This window comes from Anas acuta, chromosome 3, assembly GCF_963932015.1.
Source record: "Anas acuta chromosome 3, bAnaAcu1.1, whole genome shotgun sequence".
NCBI lineage: Eukaryota > Metazoa > Chordata > Aves > Anseriformes > Anatidae > Anas > Anas acuta.
In genome coordinates, this window is record NC_088981.1 from 116,638,599 (window position 1) to 116,651,151 (window position 12,553).

The window sequence follows — 12,553 nt, forward strand, 5'->3', positions numbered from 1 at the left end:
AATCCTGCCCCCTTGAAATCCTGATCCTGCCCAAAAATCCCGATCCAGTCCCTAAATCCTTCCCCAAAACCCTGATCCTGCCCCCAGCTCCCCATCCTACCCCCAAACCCCCATCCCGCCCTGAAACCCCGATCCTGACCCCAAATCCCAGTCCTGATCCCATATCCCAATCCTGCCCCCCAAATCCTGATCCTGACCCCAAATCCCAATCCTGTCCCCATATCCCAATCCTGCCTCCAGATCCTGATCCTTCCCCTAAATCCTGCCCCCAACTCGCCATCCTACCCCCAAATCCTCATCCTGCCCTGAAACACCAATCCTGACCCCAAAACCCAATCCTGACCCCAAAACCCAATCCTGACCCCAAATCCCAATCCCAAACCCCAATCTCTCAACCCCTCCCCGTGCCCCCTTTGTGCCGGACCCTATCAGCTTCGTGTCCCCCTTACAAAAAGGATCGCTGCCTTTTGGGGTCCTGCCGGGGCCGCTCTTTGCCCCAAGCGACCCCAAAAGATGGAAACCGCAAAAATCCTCTCCTTATTCTGCAAAAGGGGCGAATCCTCCCCCAAATCCCAACCCTTTCTTATGGGGTTTCGGGTTCTGGATTTCGCTCCTGCCTGGCGCGCTGCCCCCAGCTGCCAATCATCCCGGGTTAATTACCGGGACCTCAATTATCCCCTCCTGGTTAATTACCGGGACCTCAGACAACATCACACGACCTGCGGAAAACCGACGTGCCCCTAATGGCAAACCCCAAAAAAATAAAAAATGAAAAATCCCCTTTTTTGTCCTTTTTTCCTCACCTCCAGCCCAGGAATTGCTTCTCCCCGGGGCAGCACCACCGCTTTTTGGGGGATTTGTATAGATTTTTTGGGATTTTTATAGGTTTTTGGGGATTTTTATAGATTTTGGGGGATTTTTATAGATTTTGGGGGATTTTTATAGATTTTTTAGGGTTTTGATGCCCATGGGGTCGAGGACGCGCAACGTGCTTGCCCTTTTGGAGCCGTCTGGGTCTGACCTCCAGCCCTTCCCGGGGAGTTGTTTTGGGGAATTTCCGAGCCACAGTGCTGCAGATTTTGGGATTGGGACGTGGGGGCAGCGAGGGATGCTCGGGGTGATGAAGGATTTTTGGGGTGGTGAAGGATTTTTGGGGTGGTGAAGGATATTTGGGGTGGTGAAGGACTTTTGGGGTGATGAAAGATTTTTGGGGCAATGAAGGATTTTGGGGGTGACGAAGGACACCTGGAGATCCCAGAGGGGCGATTTGGGATGTCACCTGGGGCGCAATTTGGGGCGCTGCTGATTTGGGTTGGAAAGGTCCGGACCTGGCATTACTGACATTATTTGGGAAGGACCTGATCCTGCCCTGAAACCCCGATCCTGACCTCAAAACCCAATCCTGCCCCCAAATCCCAATTCTGCCCCAAAATCCCAATCCTGCTCCAAAATCCTAACCCTGCTCTGAAATCCTAATTCTGACCGCAAATCCCAATCCTGTCCCAAAATCCTGATCCTGCCCCAAAATCCTGATCCTGCCCCCAAATCCTGATTGTGCCCCCAAATCCTGATCCTGCCCCCAAATCCCGATCCTGCCCCCAAATCCTGACTGTGCCCCCAAATCCTGACCCTGCCCCAAAATCCTGACTCTACCCTGAAATTCAGATCCTGACCCCAAATCCTAATCCTGTCCCCAAATCCTGATCCTGCCCCCAAATCCTGATTGTGCCCCCAAATCCTGATCCTGCCCCCAAATCCCGATCCTGCCCCCAAATCCTGACTGTGCCCCCAAATCCTGACCCTGCCCCAAAATCCTGACTCTACCCTGAAATTCAGATCCTGACCCCAAATCCTAATCCTGTCCCCAAATCCTGATCCTGCCCCCAAATCCTACCCTGCCCCCAAATACTGATCCTGCCCTGAAACCATGATCCTGTCCCCAAATCCCGATCCTGCCCCAGAATCATGAAAATACCCGAAAATCCTGATCCTGCCCCCAAATCCTGATCCTGCCCTCAAACCCCAGTCCTGCCCCCAAATCCCAATCCTGACCCTGCACCCAAATCCTGATCCTGCCCCCAAATCCTGATCCTGCCCTTAAGCCCCAGTCCTGCCCCCAAACCCCAGTCCTGCCCCCAAAATCCCAAACCTGCTCTAAAATCCTGATCCTGCCCCAAAAAGCCATCCTGCTCCCAAACCCTGCCCCTGCCCTGAAACCCAGATCTTGACCCCAAAAGCCCAATCCTGACCCCAAATCCCGACCCTGCCCTGTGTGCGCCCCTGGGGCTCGGCCCTATTCTCAACCCTATTTTCGGGTAGGGCCGGGGGTCCTCTTCCTTTCCAGCACCTCCCAATTAAAAGGTTTTTTTTTTAATTTTCCCCCACTGAGCCAGGGACCCCCCCCCCCCACGACCGGATCCTGCCCCCAAATCCCGGTCCTGACCCCAAATCCCAGTCCTGACCCCAAATCCTGGTCCTGATCCCATATCCCAATCCTGCCCCCAAAAATCCTGATCCTCTGTTTTGGGGTCGGGGGGAGCCCCCTCCCCAGCCTGGGGCTGCACCGTGAAAGTTTGTAGGGTCCCTGGTGGAAACGAAGCATTTTTAACCCATTCTGCCCCAAATGAGGTGGTGGGGGGGGGAGGTGGGTGCCCCCCAGTGCTCATGGGGCTGGATTTGGGGAGCTGGGCACCCCTAAAACCCCTTTGGGCACCCCAAATCCAAACCCCAACCCCAACCCCATAACCCCCCCATCCTCCTGGCCCACGGGGTGCTGGGGGACACCGCGCTGGGGTTCAGGCTGCCGACCCCAAATCCAACCCCTCTCTGCGGGTCTTTTTATAGGGGGGGTGCCCCCTTTTCCCCCCAAATCCCCTCCTGGGTGGCGATTTAGGGGATTCCCCCCCCAAAAAAAAATAAAATCCCACAATGATGCCGGACACCGGGACGACGAGGGCTTTGTAGGATGGGGACAGCAAAGTCCCCAAAAAGGATGGGGAGGGAGGGGGGACCCAAATCCTATTCCCCAGCCCCCCGGGGGTGGGCTCAGCAGCGCACGTGTTAGGACGGGGAGGGAGGTTTATAGGGCCGGGTGTGCGCACACCGTTATAAATACCACGGGGCCACCGGCACCGGAGGAATCACGGAGCTGAGGAGCCGGCGGCTGACAGCGCACCCGCAGGTAGGAGATCTCCTTCCCCTTCCCATCCTCTTGTGGGGTCGGGATTTTTCTTCATTTTCTTCATTTTTGGGGTTTTTGGGATTTTTGGAATCCGTCTTTTCGGGGTTTTCGGGATGCCTTCGGGCGACGTTCCTCTCTCTCCCCGCCGAGGGTTAAAGGGGGATTTCTGCCCCCAAATAGGGAGATCTCTCGGCTTGCACGTGCCCAAAAAAAATAAAATAAAGTTTCACCTGCCCCCAAATTGCCCCTTTTTGGACCCAAACCGCCCAGGGACGCAACAGGAGCCGGCGCGAAGCCGCGGGCGCGGCAGGTGAGAGGCGAAGGCTTTTTGGGGCTTTTGGAACCCCAAATCCCCCCCTTCTTGGTGCCTCCGTCCCCGACGGCCTGCGGGGAGAAGCTGCGGAGCCTCCACACCGCAAATTTCCCCTCCCGGCGTCTTCCCCCCCCCCTTTTTTTTTTATATTTTTAATTTTTTTTTAATATCCAGGAGAAAAAAAGGGGAAGGGAACTTCGCAACTTGGGCACCTCGGGGGACGCCTGGCTCCGTGGGCACCTTTCCCCTTCTTGACAGAGCACAAAAAGGAAGAAAATGAAGAAAATGTATTTTTTTATTATTTTTTTTTCCTTTTCCCTATTTTTTTTCCCTTTCTCAGCCCCCCCCCACGGTGAACGGTCGAGAAATTCGCTGCCCCATCTGCGCCGCTCGCCTCGCCGCAGCCTGTGCAATTTGGGCCAATTATGGCCAATTACCTGCTGGAGAGGGGCTCAACAAAAGGAAGAGCTCTTTTTTCGATTTTTTTGCCCATTTTTTTCCGCCCGGCTCCCGGGAAGCAGGGAAAGGGGGGAGGCAGCCTCAAATCCCCCCCCCCAAAAAAAAAAAATCCCCCCAGCATCTCCCCGAGCCCCCCGGCCGCCGGCACAAAGGTTTCGGTCGCTCCCCTTGGTTTCTTTTTCCTTTTTTTTTTATTTTTTTTTAATTTTTATTTTTTTCCTGATGGCAACTTTGCGTTTTTTTTTAATGCTGGAGGAGCCGGGAGGGGAAGCGTTTTAGGGTTTTAGCCGGTGCCGGTGGGGGCCACTGTTGGACAAGGCTCGGTTGGAGGCAGCCGGACCCTTTCCATGCGCATCCAACCCGGTCACATCTCCCTGCCCGCCTGGGTCAGGCCTTGATTTGGGCTGAAAGAGTGGGGTTTAGGAAAAAATACACAAAAAAAAAACAATTAGGGTCGGCTCCAGGCTTGGAGCTTGTCCCCATACAGCAGGATTGATCCTGACCCCAAAACATCCCCGCATTTACACCTCCGGATGCGTCGGGGTGCCGGGATCATCATTAGGATTCCCCCGGGGATGAGGACGCAGCATCCCCCCCCAGCAGCCCCATTTCGGCAGCTTTTCACCCCAAAAGCTCCTCGCCTCCCCTCTTGCGCCCGCTTCCCAATTTTCCTCCTCTCCTCGCGGGTTCTTGACGTCCCACCGGCTCCGTCCCGTCCGCCGCCCCCCGAAATTCACCCCTCCAAACCTCTGCGCCCCCCCCTCGCCCTCCCACCCGCAGCCATAAATAAATCCCCGCCTTGATGGATGGCCAGACCCCGCTGTTATCGGGACCGCAGGCTGCTTTGCCAGCAAATCTCTCCTTTTTCTTCTTCTTTTTTTTTTTTTTTTAAACCGATATTAATGAGGAGAAGTCAACCCCGGGGGGCTGCCGGAGCGGCGGGGCTCACCGCGATGTTTTTCGGGGGATGCCGCCTCCCTCCAGCCCCCCCAAAAAACCATCCAGGCGCAATTTGGGTGCGCCCAGGAGCGCTTCCCGTGGGCTGGATGCCTTTTGGGGTTTGGCTGAGCACCGGTGCGTGGTGGAGAGGGTTTATTTTCTTAATTTTCTTCTTTTTCTTTATTTTTGGGGGCTCGCAGCGTGCCCACCCCATAGCATCTTCCCATTAAGCTGTAATCCCTGAGCCTACCCCGGCCAGATTTGCCCTCCTGGGGTCATCCAAAAACCCCCTTTGGGGACGTGGATGGGGTTTGCAGCCCCCACGAAATTTTCGGGGGGTGAGGGAGGGCTCGCCCTCTCCCGGGAGCATCCTGCCAATCCTCTGACTCACTCCGGCAGCCAGTTTTAATGAGGCTGGGCGAAGATTAAACCTTAATTCCTGCCCCTTATCAGCTTTCCCTCCGGCAAACGCCAAGAAGCGGCGGCTCGGCGAGGCTCGGTGTCACCCAGCTGGAAGGTGACCGTGACACCGCGCGCCCCGCTCCCGTTGCAAGATTTCCCCAGCTCGCTGGGAAATAAAAAGGGAACGAGCCCTGAGCCCATCCTCAAAAACCCCAAAAGTGGCCCAAAATGATAAGGGAGGATGGGCTGCGAAGCCCCCGCCACCGCCACCGAGATTTTCGTCGCCTGCGAGCATCCCGCGCCGGGGCGAAGCCGCCGGGCACGTGGGTTTTGGACCCCATCAGAAATTTGTGAAAAGCTGGGAAATTATTTTTTTTGAGGACCAGAAGCTTGTGGGGACACACGGGGGGCGAAATCATCCCGATCCCGGAGGAAAATGTTTGCTGCTCGGCCACGGCCACGTCACTTCGCCGCCACGTGCCACCGATGCGCACATCGATGCGCATCGGGACCTCCCGGGATAGGGACGGGGGGGGGGTCAACACCCGAAATGCCCCCTCGGAAATGGTTGGGGAGGGGGAAATGGGATAGGGAAAGGCAGGTGGGGGGCTCCCCTTTACCCAGCCCCGGTGGTGTCCTGCTCGGGGACATCCCCAACGTGCCTCCCCGTCACGTCCCGGCGCTAAAATAAGCCCTGACATGGGATAGCCCGGGGAAAACGAAGCTGGGCGGGGTGGGGGGGGAAGGAGAGGATCATTTCCCCTAAAAATAAATAAATAAATAAATAAATAAATAAATCAGTCATTTTGGGGAGGGCTGAGCGTTGTTCCTTACCCCTTTAGGAGGTGGCGTGCCGGGGTTTGACGGGGTTTTGTCTCCTCCGGCCGCAGCCGCTGCTGCTTTTTGGCACCATGAGGGCCGTGTTTTGGGATCTGCTGCTGCTCTGCCTCTTCGCCCGGGCGCGGGGGGACTGCCGGGGGGACTGCCTGCGCTGCGACCGCCACCTCTACAGGGACAGCTTCGACGTCCTCGTAAGTGCCCCCCGTACCGGGTTTCGGGTTTGGGGTCCTTGGGGAGGGCGCCGGGTTCGTGGGGTGGGTGGGGAGGATGAGGGATGAGGGTGGTGGTGGTGTTGTCCCTTCCCCGTGGGCACCCCAAAATGCTGTGGCCATGCCTACGGGATTTTATGAAATGGTCCCAAGGGAAGGGGCAGTGCTGGCCCCAAAGCTCTGATGGCCACGGGTTTTGGGGAGGGTCCAAAAATCCCCCTCATCCCCAGCTTTCCTGCCCTAATGGCTCACGGCATCACCACCACGCACCCCTCCGGAGGCACCAGCACCCAAAAAGCCCCCAAAAAACCTCCTCTGAGCCCCAGCAGGACCAGATACAAGCTGGGCTGTGATATTCCAAATGGGGCAGCCAAAATTTGGGGCTGTCGAGCCCGGGGGAGACGCGGCGAGGGCGAAAATATCCCGCTGCAAAGGGATGAATCAGCCCGTCCCTACCCGTGACGCTTCCCTTTCCCCTCCGCTGAGCCGTGGCCGGGCTCTGGCCGGGAGATTTTTTGGCTTCCCTCCCCGTTCCCCCTCCGCCCACGGGGAAGAATCGGGAGCCTCCTCGCTGCCGCTCTCCTCTCCGCACCGATAAACCACGGGGGAAGCCCCCAAAGGTGGGAAATGGACCCCAAAAAAGCAGGGACCTGAGGCTCGGTGGAGGTGCCGCAGCCACCCCATTGCTCGGTCCCGGTAGAGGCAAGATTTGGGGTATAATCGCGCTGATTTGGGTCCAGAATGGTGTTTTTTTTTGGAAAGGGGCTCCCCCCTCCTGCTCTGTCTTCCCTGGCGCTGGGGATCAGTGGGGTGGGGGGGAAATGGGGTGGTTTGGGACATCTTGGGGACAATGAGGGGACATAGGGGACAAGAAGGGGACACGAGGGCTATCTCGGAGCCACCTCAGATATGCCTCAAGGCCACCTTGGAGACGTCTCGAGGTCACCAGGGACTCCTTGAAGATGTCTTGGGGCCACCAGGGCCACTTTGGGGCCACCAGAGCCACTTGGGGTCTACCAGGACCACCTGGGGACCACCCTAGGGACACCCTGGGGACACGAGGTCCATCTCAGGGCCACCACGGCCACCCCGGATACACGGAGGAGGATCGGTCAGCGCTTGCTTGGAGGACTTCCAAAACCCCACGAGGTGGCAGGAGCCATTTCCACGTGAATTAAGGCAGCAGCACGAGGGCTGAGGACCCCAAGGTGACCACGGGGCTGCGTCGTGGATGGGTGGTGGGACACCGATGACCTCCAGCTGGATGTCCTGGGGGATTCCTCTCCGAGCCCATCAGCTGGAGCTGCTGTCTTCATGCGACGTCCTTCATCCTTCATCCATCTGGGGCGCGGTCGGGACACCGAGCATCGGCAGGAGGTGGTGACAAAGGTCTGGAGATCCCAGACCTTTTTTTTCCTTTTTTTTTTTTTTCTCTTTGTCATGGAAAAAGACATGGAAATGGCGAGTTGCTGCGGAGCCACGTGCTTGAGCTCCACGTGGGACACCACCTGGGGACCTGTGGCACCTCCCACCCAGCAAAGTCAACGATCCCATGGCAAAGAGCGGTTCTGCAAGGGTTTTGGCCTTGCAGATGACCATTTCTGGAAGCTTTGAGACGCACACGACCACGTTTTAGCCAGAGGCCCCCTCGTGTTGGTGTTTAGCATCTGGAAGAACCCGCCATGAAGCCGACTTGGGTTGGAAAGACGAGGCCAAGGAAGACGAGCCCTTCCTTCCATGCCCTCCAGCCCCAAATTCTCTGGATATTGATTGATTTGGGGTCTTCTCCTGGATGGTTTCTCCCGGATGCTTTTCCCAGCTGGCTCTGCGCCCCGTCTTGGTGGACCCTTGGAAGGGGATGAGACCCGGCCACGGTGGGACGCACCCTTGGGTCTGATGGCGTGGTGAGGTCGCTCTTGATGGCCTGAAGGCCACGTCTTGATGGCCTTTGGAGGATGTGGTGAGCAGGACAGGCTCCTGGGGACACGGAGAAGGCACTTGTCTCTTTTTGGGAAAGAAGGCATGAAGGAGGATTTGGGGCTGAGGCTGGTTTGTCCTCCCCTCGGTCCCAAACATCATCTTGGAAAGCATTACATGAAGGACACGAAGGTCATCGGGAGCAGCCAGCGTGGATTTATGGAGGGGAAGTCATGCTTAGCCACCCCGAGAGCCGTCTGCAGGGAGATGTCTGGCTTCTCATGGATTTTAGGAGGTTTTTGGGGCCGCCTCCCTTCACATGGCCATGGGCAAGGGTGGTGTAGATGGGGACGGGACGGGACCGGAGCTTGGGGTCCAGTGGGGAAGTGGGGAAAAGGGGTGGATAATCAGGTTTGGGATGCCTGGGGTTGGCTAAAACCCTAAATTTAGGACTGAGTGATGGCTTGCAAGCGTTGATGAGCTGCTGGTGATTTTCTGGGGTGTCTTCCAGTAGGATGGGTGGGAGGAATCCCAAGAACCCAAGGGGTGATAGTTTTAGGCTGAAAGAGGGTGGGTTTTGGGTAGATGTCAGGAAATCCCTTAAGGATCTGTGAGTTCCCCCATAGCTGCTGGAATTTGTTGCCCCTTAAGCTCCCTTCCAACCCAAACCCTTCCGGGCTTTCTGACCCCAAACCCGTCCCCGTGTCTCCCCGCGCAGGTCTGCATCCTGGAGTGCGAAGGCGAGGCCGTGCCGCGGGCCACCTGGGAGATGTGCGCCGCCTCCATCCGAGCCTCCCCACGGCCGGGGGCTACCGGGGCCGGCGTTTTTGGGGTCGTGGGGCCGGCGGAGGCGGCGAGCCCGCTGCAGGTAAGCGAGCTGCTCCGGCGGCGGGACGCCGAAGACGGAGGCGCGGGGACGGCGCCGGGCGCTTTCCCGTCGCGGGACGAGGACATTTCCCGGCGGCTCGGCGGTGGCTTCCCAAGGGGGACGAGGGGCTCGTGGCCGGCGGCCCGAGGGGTGCAGAAGCGGTACGGGGGCTTCATCGGGGTGCGCAAATCGGCGAGGAAGTGGAACAACCAGAAGAGGTTTAGCGAGTTCCTGAAGCAGTACCTGGGCATGTCGCCCCGCTCCAGTGAGTACGACACGGCCGGCGACCTCAGCGAGCACAACGAGATCTAGCCGGCCCCGCGGCACCCATTTGGAGGTGGATCTGCCATGGCCAAAAAAAGTCAACCCAACCCCCAAATTGCCCCACCCCACCCCACCCCACCCCACCCCACCCCAAGCCCCAAAAACCTCCGTTAGGAATCGCGAGCCGGCCCCGCGCGCGCCCGGTCTTCTCCAGGAAGCGATGGCTGCTTTATTTTCATTTTTGCACCCCCCTCCCAAAATACCATAATTTTGCCCCAAAAGACCCCACCCATCCCCAGACCCTTTTGTTTCTTTATTTTTTTTTCTGTGTGTTTTTTGTGTTATTTTTTCTTAGTAGTCGGGTTTTGCCCAATAAACGCTGTTTTCGCCCCGCCGAATGGCGACGCTGGATCAGGGTGGGGATGCTCCAGCGCTGCGTTCCCCATTCCCACGGGTGCAAAATTAAAAATAGAGGGGGAAAATAATTAAAAACGGCTTGAAAAGACCAAGCCACGAGGCGAGGCTGCATGTCCCTGGCTCGGTGACAGCCCCAGGGAAGTCCCTTTGCCATGGGTCACATCGGGGTGACGGGCGAAAGGGTTTTGTCCCCATCACCAAATAGGTACACAGAACGTTTCGGCCCCCAAAAAGCGGGAAAAAAATCAAAAAAGAGCCAAACCTGTTGCTTTTAGAAATGAGATGAAGCCTCCCAAAAGCTTTGTGTTGGCCAAATCTAGCAGCGAGGGGGGGGCAGCCCCCAAAAAGCGGTGCCGGCGGGAGGAGAAGCTGGGATGGTCGGGATGCTCAGAGCCCCCAGCGCCTGCCCTGCACCCGGCGAGGCCACCCACCTCCCCAAACACCCAAAATTGAGGTTTTGGGGGAATTTTTAATTCCTTTTTTTTTATTATTCTTTTTTTCTTTTCTTTTTGTGCTGCGAGGCATCTCCCTAACTTAGGGGATTTCTCCCCGGCCCCGCAGCCCCCGGGACCGAGCATCCCGGCCCCCCTCCCGCTCCGCTCTCAGCTGCATTTCTTTTTTTTTTTCTTTTTTTTTTTTTCTTTTTTTTTTTTTTTCTTTTTTTTCTTTTTTTTCTCTTTTCTTTCTGTTTTTTTTTTTGTAGCGTTCCGGCACCGCCTCCCGGCACCCGCCACCACCAGGCACAGGCAAAATTAGCCCTGCTCCTGTTCCACCCAAGCAGCCTCCACCTCTCTCTGACGGACCCCAAAGCGCTTCAGACTCGCACGCGTTCAGAAATCATTTTTCTCCCTTCTGGGGTTGCAGCCACCTGGGTGCCCGCCCGTGACCGCTCTTCACTCGGTAGCAATTTAAGCCAGGACGGGAAGGATTCGGCCACCGCCGGACACGGGAGCGAGGACGGCGGGGAGGGGGACCACAAAAAAAAAAAACAAAAAAAAAAAACAAAAAAGGAGGAAAATGGGATTTTTTTTGCAAAATTCGCACCTCGCTCGGCCATTGGAAACACCCCACAAGTTGGACGCAGTGGAAAATAGTGGAAAATAGTGGAAAATAGTGGAAAATAGTGGAAAATATAATTTTTTTTTTCTTTTTTTGGTTTTGTTCCCCTCTCCAAAATTATTATTGCACGTTTTTGGGCATCCCCTCTCAGCCCCAGCCCCCTGCCCGGGGGGATTTATCCGCACCCCCCCATCTGGATTTATCCCCAGCTTTTTGGCTGGGGGATGCTGAGACACCCGAAAGGTCGCATCCCACCGTGGCTCGGTCTCCCCGTGCGCCCACAGGAGGGCACCGGAGGTGCTGGGTAGAAAACACCTGAAATTGTGGTCTTTTTTTTTTTTTTTAATTAATTTCAATATAATTTATTATTTCCTTTTTTTCCTTTTTTTTTTTGCGCTTTCCTTGAGGTTTGATAAGGACTCCGGGGTTGACTTCTTTGCTCAGCAACACGGCCGCGCGTGCGTCCTTTGTCGCGTCCCCCCCGGCATGTATCGCGTCCCAGCTGCCTTCCCGGGGGCTCCCAACGTGACCCCCCGGAGCCGTGGGTGTCCCCCCCCCTCACCTTTTTTCCTTCGACCTTTCTGCCTAATTTGCTGCCCGAAGCATGTCCCGCGTGCCCCGCGCCCGGGTCTCCCCCCGCAGCGCCGCCCCTTTCGCCGTTTGTACCAAAAAAAATGATAAATAATAAAAAAAAAAAATCACCCGACGCAACCCCCTGGAAAAAAAAAAAAAAAAAAAAGAGCAAAAAAAAAAAAATCTCGCCCCCCTCCGCCCCCTCCTGTTCTTTTTAATTGTTTCATACAAAGATTTCTCCATTAAACTTGTACATAGCAAAAGGATTAATAAATTAGTTTACTGTTTCTACGATCTCAGTGCGACTGGCGACCGTCACTTGGGTCAACGCAAGGTCCCCGCTGCCCCCCACCCCGGGGGCTCGGTTCGCCCCCCTCAGCTGGGAAATGGCGTGGTTTTAGGGGAAAAAAAAGGAGATTTTGGGAAATGTGCATGGTTCCCAGCAGAGATCCCCTCCAGTATGGGCAGTGACGGTGCTTCAGGGGGCGTCACGTCATTGCACGTGTGGCCTATGGGACAAAAAGGGATGGAGCGGGGGGTTATTTGGGGAGAAAAAGGGATTTTTCTAGGTTAAAAGTGGGAGGAGGGACACAGCAGTGTCCCCCAGTTCGGTCCCAGTTTGCAAAGCCACAGAGGAGGTGAAGAGAGGGGCCTCGTGCTGCGTTTTTGGCCGGTGGGCATCCATCGCTTCGCCTGTGTCCCGTTGGGACCGGTGGTCCCCCAAATCCCCCTGCTATGGGGCCACGAAACCCTGCAGAAGTGCTCGGAATTGCATCCCCTTGGTGCTCCCAGGCGCGGTTTTTTTATATTTTTCTCCTCTCCTTTTCCCCTGCAAGGCAGGCATCGCCACCTGCTGTGCCCCCGTTCAGCCCTTCTCTCCAAATTTCAACCTCCCACCCTTCTCTCCAAATTTTCCTCCCACCCTCTTCTCCTTTTCCACATCCTCTCTCACCTCCATGCAAAAAAAAATAATAATAATAAAAAAAAATAATAAATTATCCAGGCTTTTTGCATCACGAGGCAGCTTCTGAGGTCAACAGAGCGACTTGCAAGAGGGTTTTGAGACCTTGCAGAGCCCCCCAAAAACCTGCTGGGGTTGGCACGCGCCGAAC

The 12,553-nt window shown here is 56.2% G+C and overlaps 1 protein-coding gene and 1 long non-coding RNA gene across 5 annotated transcripts; one reads left to right on the forward strand and one right to left on the reverse strand.

Moving 5' to 3' along the window:
- The first annotated feature begins 3,066 nt into the window (after nt 1–3,066).
- PNOC (prepronociceptin) lies at nt 3,067–11,735 on the forward strand. Of its 4 annotated transcripts, none has more exons than XM_068678951.1 (4): nt 3,067–3,181; nt 6,137–6,325; nt 8,979–9,393; nt 11,276–11,735. In XM_068678951.1, exons 2-4 carry the CDS (start codon nt 6,206–6,208, stop codon nt 11,395–11,397), a joined length of 657 nt encoding a protein of 218 aa, XP_068535052.1. In that variant the 5' UTR covers nt 3,067–3,181; nt 6,137–6,205; the 3' UTR covers nt 11,398–11,735. The 4 variants fall into 4 exon arrangements, with proteins under 4 accessions (XP_068535052.1, XP_068535053.1, XP_068535055.1 ...); XM_068678952.1 differs by having other exon boundaries at nt 3,113–3,181; nt 6,185–6,325; XM_068678954.1 differs by lacking the exons at nt 3,067–3,181; nt 11,276–11,735 and adding an exon at nt 10,513–11,267 and having other exon boundaries at nt 6,065–6,325.
- On the reverse strand, nt 4,126–6,250 carry LOC137854951 (uncharacterized). The gene is made up of 2 exons (XR_011095466.1): nt 6,129–6,250; nt 4,126–4,357 (listed from the first exon to the last, which is right to left on the reverse strand). It is a non-coding gene; the product is annotated as an uncharacterized lncRNA (long non-coding RNA).
- Nucleotides 11,736–12,553: the final 818 nt, after the last annotated feature.